The 8,528-nt window shown below is 42.9% G+C and overlaps 1 protein-coding gene across 1 annotated transcript; it reads right to left on the minus strand.

Moving 5' to 3' along the window:
* Nucleotides 1-8: 8 nt before the first annotated feature.
* On the minus strand, nucleotides 9-8,512 carry LOC102310044 (ankyrin repeat and fibronectin type-III domain-containing protein 1). Its single transcript, XM_042217804.1, has 7 exons — nucleotides 6,349-8,512; nucleotides 4,157-4,256; nucleotides 3,497-3,629; nucleotides 3,283-3,402; nucleotides 2,967-3,182; nucleotides 437-603; nucleotides 9-309 (listed from the first exon to the last, which is right to left on the minus strand). Exons 3-7 carry the CDS (start codon nucleotides 3,521-3,523, stop codon nucleotides 123-125), a joined length of 717 nt encoding a protein of 238 aa, XP_042073738.1. The 5' UTR covers nucleotides 3,524-3,629; nucleotides 4,157-4,256; nucleotides 6,349-8,512; the 3' UTR covers nucleotides 9-122.
* Between the last annotated feature and the right edge of the window lie 16 nt (nucleotides 8,513-8,528).

The following is an 8,528-nucleotide window of genomic DNA, read 5'->3' on the forward strand; positions in this document are numbered from 1 at the left end:
GCCTCAATTTCCACTGGAGTCATTTTAAAGAGCTTTGTGCTTCTGCTGCTGCCTGACTCGCTGTATGCTTCCCCAGGTTCTACGCATCAGTCAAAATCACTTTTACTAAACAAATTGTGGACTCACTCACTAAATAGATACAGTTGTCTTGTTCTGACCTGATTGCCAGGAATGTTGATGTGAGCTATCAGGTCCTTGATGGCATTACGCAGGTCCTGTAGGAGGCGATGGGGAGCACTCTGTACATCATGGTCCATTTCCAGTGACTCCTCCAGAGAGCTGAGGGCCTGAAGCCACTGCCACTCCTCTCTGGAATATCACAGAAACAACTCCTTTATTGTTTTGATAGTTTAGTTTAGTTCTTGCTTTTGAAATTTATCAGCCTAACCAGCAGGACTGCAATTCAATTACACATTAGGTAATGCATGATCCCAACCTGGACACATTGCTGTTGTCTCGAATTTTGGTATGACAGAGCACGTTGGGGAGTTTCTGGGGCACCAGTGCTCTTATCTGCTCCACCGATGTACACAACTTCAGGTAGCCCAGATATAAGCCTGGAGACAAAAGCTTCCTGCTACGCCTGTGGTACGCCAGCTTCTCCTAGAAACAGCAGACAGGGTGTCCCTTAAGACTTTTCATTGCATTTGAATACCACTAAAACAAACATACACAAGATGGAAATACAGAGTAAATTTAAGACGTAATGCAGTCTGCATGTCTTTTATTAAAAGAAACTAGACTAAGGGGCATATTCGTGATAGCCTTGTGGGCAAGGTAGCCCAAATGCTCACTGTTTTGGGAATCCTTCCACATCTTCAGCTGGTATTTCAATGTAACTGGCATAACATCCTTCAGCCGTATACCTCGCCTGAGTGGGCCATCTAAGACAAAGTTAGCTGGCAAGCTCTGACCAGCCACATCCTTCTTGAGCTCCATTCTCCTCAATGGTTCTCCTCAGTTCTTTAATGGGAAATGAGGTAATGGCCTCATCAACCAGAGCTTAGCACTTGACTTCCTTCCTCATGACAAGCTGATAGCAATCATTATCAAGCCATTTGCCATTAAATGTGTATCTTCTAACTTCTGTCAACTAGCATTGACTAGAACTGGCCAGTCTTTACTTGACCTCCCTGCTGGGAATATGCATCAGTGAGTTTTGTATTTTAGTACATTTTTAGACATAGTCTGCCACAATTAAGGTACCAAATGTATTTAATCAGTCCAGTGTTACTGTTAGCTGTTTACAAACTCAAATGGTCGGCCAAACTACGTATAAGCTGTGGTTTTGTTTTTAGAGCAAAAAAGAACCAGGCACATGTTATGGCTAAACACCATTTTTACCTTCAGTGTCTGGTGTCCACTTATGTTCACTGACAGTGCTAGGATAAATCATCATCAGTTCATATCTGTGATTTGGTGCTCTGCAACTGGAAAAAAACCTCTACCAGACTCTGGACTGTTCCTGTTCCAAAAGTAGCATGGCCGTAACACTGTTGTCACACTGCATGACCTAAAGGTATGCAGGGGGTAAAAATAGCAGCATTGTATGGTGGAATTTCCACCCAAACTGAACTAAAACTGTGGAATTCAGTACCTTTTTCTTTATAGAAGTAATTTTTAACTCTATGAAAGTAAGTGTTGAACGGGGTGAATTACATGATGGCTGTGCTTTTAATTTTTTCTCCGTAAGCATCCTCTCAATCAGTAGTCCTGTTTTTATGTTTCGCTGTTCAGTTAGTCTTGGATGCTTTTCATGTTGTTCCAGCGTGTTTAAAGTGGAAGTCAGTCCACAGAATAGCCCATCAGCACATTTTTTCGCATTTCATCATATAATTTGTTCATAACTGGCCACAAAACAAATATTTCAGTGAGCTGTGGTTTTGCCAAAGGGAATCTTCGCTATTGTTTTGGAACCACAGGACGAAACCAGTGTGCTTTAGAGGCCAAACAGCATTGCAACAATGGCATCAGGTTTACTAGGTTATATAGACAAAATCAACTTGTGGTTTACTTCCAGATTGTTTTTTGGTTGTTTTTTTTTTTTTGCTGAACTAAACATCCACACAGAATTAGTTATATAACACTAAATAACAACAGTTACACGGTTAGATCATCATCGTCTCCAACATGCTGAAAGTTTAAACTGCTACTTGCTGAATAAGCGGCTTTAAAACGTGAAGCGACTTCAAGATGGTTACGTTTACATGTTGAGCTGTCACAGATTGACCTGACGTTTGGCATTTTAATTAATCTGATGACAAGTCTGCTCAGTATGCTGAATGGCCTAATAATGACAGTGACAAATGGAAGAGCAGAGTCACGGTGATTAATGTTTGTCTAAATAAAGGGTGTCTGCACAAACAGAACTTGTAATTGGAAGCAGATTTCAATTTAAAGTCCTATTGTTCCTGCCTCGGTGCCTCATGTCTGTCAGGCTGTGTTTGGTTTTCTGTGAATGAGAGCCTCAGCGATTCCACTAAATACATGTTTCGGGGCATTTTGTTGTCGACAAAGCCCTTTATTCGACGTGCTTTGATCTGGCCACATCCTCGGGTAACATAAACGCAACATAAACTGCTGTGGAAGCGTTCTTTGACCAAAACAAAAGCAAAAAATAGCCCAATGTACAAAACTGAGGTAACTCCTAATCACTGCCAGCCCACTTCTCTACAATATGGGAGCCAATCAGCTTGTTTTGAAGAGAGTGGATATCTGGACAACACATAACTGACATGAGAGGTAAGATTGTGTAAAATTTCATCTTGTATGTCCCGATTCTGCACATTCACATGCAGATACTGTCTACAAAGATGCCTGCTGTCATGGTCCCATGGTTTTGTCTTATTTCTGAGTTTTGGTTTCTGTTTGAAAACCGCTTGTTGATTTTTTTTTTTTTATATTTCTGTGCGAGCCAATTACATGTTACAATTACACAGTAATATCTTAAGACCTGCCGGACTCACATGAAGTGTGATGAGGAGCATGTCCAGCGCAGTGGGCTCTTCAGGGGATGATATAGATTTTCGTTGGAGCTGCAGTTTACAAAGCTGCGTCCAGCGTACCCCGTCAAGGTTGGGAGACGCATTCATGTCCTTCAGCAGCACCAACAGGGCGTTACCATGCTTGTCTTTGATCGGCTCAAAATAAACCTGACCAAGATCCTGGGTTCCCAGTGCTCCCTGATAAAAAAAAACCATCAGATAATATTTCCTAAAATGTTTCACACTGAGCTCATATGATCACAGCCACCATAATTTACTCATAAAACTATTAGACTACCTGTAGATGGGAGACGGCCTGCAGCATCTTGAGGCGAGTCTGCAGAGTGCATGAGCACGACGTCTGGGAAGGACCGAGGCACTGCTGCAGCCACGAAATTTCCTCCCATAGATAGGACACCTGTTGCGGGATAGGAATCATAATAAGGGGCATTGTAATCATTTGTGCAAATGCATAGATATGTGACTGTCAAGTTAAACTGTGGTCCATGCACCTTAGTAAACCATAGAAAGTCCTGCATCAGTGAGCTTGAATACGAATCTTCAATCTCCACAATAGGAATCTGCTCCTCTGGAGTCACCAACACGTTGTCATCTCTGTAGAATATGGACGCCAGATAGAGACCTCTGGAAGGAAACGCAGAAAAAATGTGTGTATGAGTATTTAATACAGCTCTGAATGTTTAAATGTAAAAAAACACTAGAATCAGTACTTTGCTGTTTTATGTAAATGTACATCGTAAAAAGGTATCTTCCACAGCGTGTCTTTTATCCTGTCTTCCTCCCCTCAACCCTATAAACGGTCACAGCAGACGGCCGCCCCTCCCTGAGCCTGGTTCTGCCGGAGGTTTCTTCCTGTTAAAAGGGGGTTTTCCTTACCCCTGTCACCAAGTGCTTGCTCATAGTAGGTAGTTTGATTGTTGGGATTTTCTCTCTATTACTCTAGGGTGTTTACCTTGCAGTATAAAGGACCTTGAGGTGACTGTTGCGGTGATTTGGTGCTATATAAATAAACCTGAACTAAAAATCTGGCGGGAGAGTGTAAAAATAAAATGACAAATTACACACCAGATTTGTTAAACATATAGTTAAAAGCCTAGGACATGGAGTGCTCTAATTTTTACGCCACGGTTCAAGGATAAACTCTCTTCTACCTTTTCAAGCTTTTGACAAATTTGTTGGTGGGCTGGAAAAGGTGCCGCAGGCTCTTGGACACTGAGTGCTTCCTGCTTTGTGGTGGAGCTTTGCATTGCTCTGTGTGAAAAAACACAGGAAAAAAACAGAAAGGATTAAGCTAATTCCATAGCAACAACAGAGTCAGATTACCTGAATAACTATTCCAATGCCCTTGATGCTTAAAATCACAAATAGCATACCAGACACAATAGAGCCGTGACTCTGACTGGTTTTCTCTCTAAACTGGTGTCTACTCCTGTCCTAACTAAGCCCAGTGGCAGGCTGTTACCAGAGTTACCTAACTGACAACAAACCTGACACATCCAACATCGCGGTCAGAGTGGAATATTTCTTGACATGCTCTCCAGTGGTGCGGTACCATTTGACAGTCAAGCTGGCTGCCAGCAGCAGAGTATGGGCCTAAAGGGAACTGCTTACTCTCAGGTCCCAGAGGAGCTGTGTGTACACGTGTGTGTGTCTGTGTGTGTTTACCTGTACACGCTATAGCTGCTGGAGCATGGCAAGCCTCGAGCAACAGCCATACGCGCAGAGTCAAGGAGCTGTCGTAATTTGTGTGTGTGTACGTCTGTATGTGTCTTAAGCCTTCGCCGCTCACCTACAGGGGAGGTCAGTCAAGTCTGTGGGGACGTGTTTATTTTTAGTGGACCAGGAGGGGGTTGGAGGCCAGAGCGAGAGAGGTGAATGCATATCTATATGTGTGCGTTTGTAAGGGTGCTTGTTGGTGAGATAACGCACCTCCCCACTCATTAGAAACCATGAGTCCCAAAACCCTTTACAGACCCCCCCTGCCCAGCTCCCCACAGGTGAGGTAACTCCAGCCCCAAGCCACTTAAAGTCAATAAACCTCCCCATTCAGGGCCCAACAAGAACTAATTTTCTCTTCAGGTGGATGAGTTGAGGTGTAGTAACCAGAAAAAAAAAAGCACCATTCGACCCTTCTCACCTCCCCAAATTTCGCTCCACACGCGACTCTGTTCAGCTCCAGCCTTGCCAGGCCTCAGTCGCTCTTTGACACTGAGTAAGAGAGACAAGAAGGGCTGACTGCTGGGGTGCCTGGGTTAGTCAAGACTTCTTTCACAGTTTAATTAATAGTGTTTGGACAAGAGGGAGAAGGTGGTGTGGGCTTTGAGCCGGGCTGCGATGGCGGGGGGGTGCGTACATGGACATGTAGGGGAGTCAAGAGTTGAAAGCGAGAGCATGTACTTGAATATTTGCGTCTGCTCGTGTACACGCGTACCCGTGTGTGAGCCTGTCTATCTTTATGTGTGTGTATATATGTGAGGACAGTAGACAGGGCGACTGGTGGGCTGCAGGGGGCGAGAGGGGGAGGCAGCAGTAGTCAGTGTTAATTTATGCCCTCTCCAGACTCCAGCCCGGGACTTGTCTCTTACAGGAATAACAAACATGACCCCAGGACACGCCACCTCGACTACCGTGTCTGAACTCTCAAACTCAATCAGCCACCGTCTGAAGAACCAAGAGCCACTCAATACCGGCTATTATATTGCATCTTGCCCTGTTGCAAATATGGTCTAGCCACAGTGGACAATAGTAAGTGGGTGAGTGTGTTTGGGCGTGTGGGTGTGAGAGAAAAAGAGGGACAACTTGCTCAAGGCTAAGTGCAGTTTGCCGTCATGTAAAAAGAGGCAGTGTGGACAGGTTTTGACACTTATGGGACCAGCTTACAGCCAGCAGTGTTTAGGGATATAAACAGCTTGAGTGTGAGAGAAGCTGATCTGCATTTTGTCACAGAGAGGGAGAGGTATTCAGCCGAGGAACGGCTGAGTCATGGAAAGACTCGTGAGGGATGGGGAGGGGTTGCCGAGACAGACGGGAGGGTATTATTTTTGAGGCGACGTGTCACCTTAATATGTACGGCCTGAGATTGTAAAGTGTCTGTCATGCTGAGATGAAACACAGCAACCTGTTACACCTGTGATTTCAACTCTGCATCGTTGTGTTTCTTTGCGCAGGAAAAAAAATGCTCATGAAACATGAAGTCGTACCAGTATTAAACACTGATCTTAAGGTTAAGTTTAAAACACCTTTGAAATTTGGTTAGGCTTCAAATACTTCAAGCTCTCATATTAGTTTTTAGTCTTTCTGGGGGAAAACAGCCCCTTCGAATTGGTCAAAAAGTTGTTGATACCATGGCAGACACAGTGGCGGTGAGCTTCTTTTATCTGCCCAAGTAGCTGGTCCAGTGACTCCTTCTGTCCTCTCTGACGAGGAGCGCGGCCATCAATGTCCCTCCAACCTTCAGGGAGATGAAATAAAGAAAGAAAAACTGTTATACAACAACTTGTTACTGCAATTATCTAATCAGCCAATCATGTAGTGGCAAATCTGTGGATTTAGGCATGTAGACGACCTGCTGAAGTTCAAACTAATAGGAAGGCAACAGTTACTCAAATAACCACTTGTTACAACCAATGTATGCAGAAGAGCATCTCTGTTTGAACAATACACTGGATCTTGATGACGGAAGAACACCCCTGTCAACTAAGAACAAGAAATTGAAGCTATGATTCCCAGAGAAGATTTGAAAAATGTTTCCCAGTCCGTTGAGTTCTGAAAGCATGGATCTAACCTGCCTTTTATCCTTGGGTTATGATGCTGCTGTTGGGGTAATGGGGTGGGAGACATCTTCTTGTCACGCTTTGGGCATCTTAGTACCAACTGAACTTTTAAACACCACAGTCTACCAGATTATTGTTGCTGACCATGTCCATCCCTCTATGACCACAGGGTACTCATTTTCTGATAGTGACACAGCTGGAGACAGCTAAGTTCAAATCAACTAGATTCTTTAACATGACAATGATTTCGCTATACTTAAAGGGCCTCCACAGTCTCCAGATCTCAGTCCAATAGAGCAGCTTTTGGGTGTGGTAGAACTGAAGATTTGCATCAAGAGTGTACAGCCGAGACAGCTGTAGCAACTGTGTGATGCTGCCATGTCACCAAAATCTCTGAGAAATGCTTACAGCTCCTTATTGAATCTATGTGACAGGTCTGAAGCCAAAAGGATGTCATGGTGTAACTGACAAAGTGGCCAGTGAGTGTATATTTATCAAGACTCACAGAGCTCATACATAATAGGTGTTTTTAGCGGAAACCAACATGACGAAATTAGGGTACTGGTTCGTTTACACACATTGGTCTATTGTTAGCTCTTTTTTTTTTAGCATTTTTAGTTGTACCATGATCAAAATTTATACAAATATTTATGGCCCTATGGCGACATTATGTGGTTTTAAGTCCATCTATCCGTCCCTCCGTCCATCCGTCCATCCATCCATCCATCCATCCATCACCTTGACTGTTTACCCCAGTTGGGTCACAGGGTGCTGAAGCCTGGTCAAAAAGCAGGCTGGATGCTCCCTGGACAGCTTATAAGTCCATCTCAGGGTTAACACGGAGAGACAATCAATATACCTACAGTCAAGGTAGAACCACCAGCAACTTATTCAGGCAATTGAAGAACTTGCAAACTTCACTGAGAGAAAAAAAAAGCCTACAGTATAATAGCAACACCAAATGGTAACCACTCCAACACTATGCCACTCAGGCTAACATCTTATTTCACGTTTTTTTTTTTAAAATTAGTGCAAAACTGTCGATTGTACTGTCATGAAACGTGGTACAAACATTAATGTTTGGTTCAGCAAGTTTTTTTAATGAAACAAAATTATTGTTGATTTATGAAAATGGTCTTTTTTTAATTCTATTTTGGACACTGAAAAACAGGAATGTTTCTGTCATTTAACTGTTTACCTATTAATCAACTATATCAGTGTAGTATGAATGGCTGTGGGGGAGGTCTTTATCAGCAGGAAAACCTGTAAAACTTATAAAAAGACAGGTAAAAGTCCCAAAAAATATCTGCTCTCCGTACTTTACAAAGCTGTCAAGTGGGGTGGATTGGAGCCGTTGCTGGGCCGATTCTGACCACCAGGCCTTACATTTGACACCCCTGGCTTATAGTACCACCTTACTTGAACTGCTCGAATGGCAATGGCCATTTTGTCTATATTGGACACATAAGCTGAATGTGCTTAACATAAAAGAAAAATTAGTAAGAAAATTAGCAGAAATGAGCTGACATATTATTATTATTACAAACTAAACTGGTATATAATTGAGTTTTAGGGTTGTCAGCTACTTCATATTTTGTGTTTGAAAGCTCACTGGCTTTTATAACCAGAGGCTAGTGAGAAGAAGGAAACTAAGCTGATAGTAGACTGTTTTAATAGTGGACCGTTATCAGTTATGGAATGATAAAATTACAGGTAATTAATAAACTCTCAGCAATTTACATTTTATTAA

This window comes from Haplochromis burtoni, unplaced genomic scaffold (assembly GCF_018398535.1).
Source record: "Haplochromis burtoni strain Fernald_Lab_line unplaced genomic scaffold, NCSU_Asbu1 Contig_3065, whole genome shotgun sequence".
In the NCBI taxonomy this organism is placed as follows: domain Eukaryota; kingdom Metazoa; phylum Chordata; class Actinopteri; order Cichliformes; family Cichlidae; genus Haplochromis; species Haplochromis burtoni.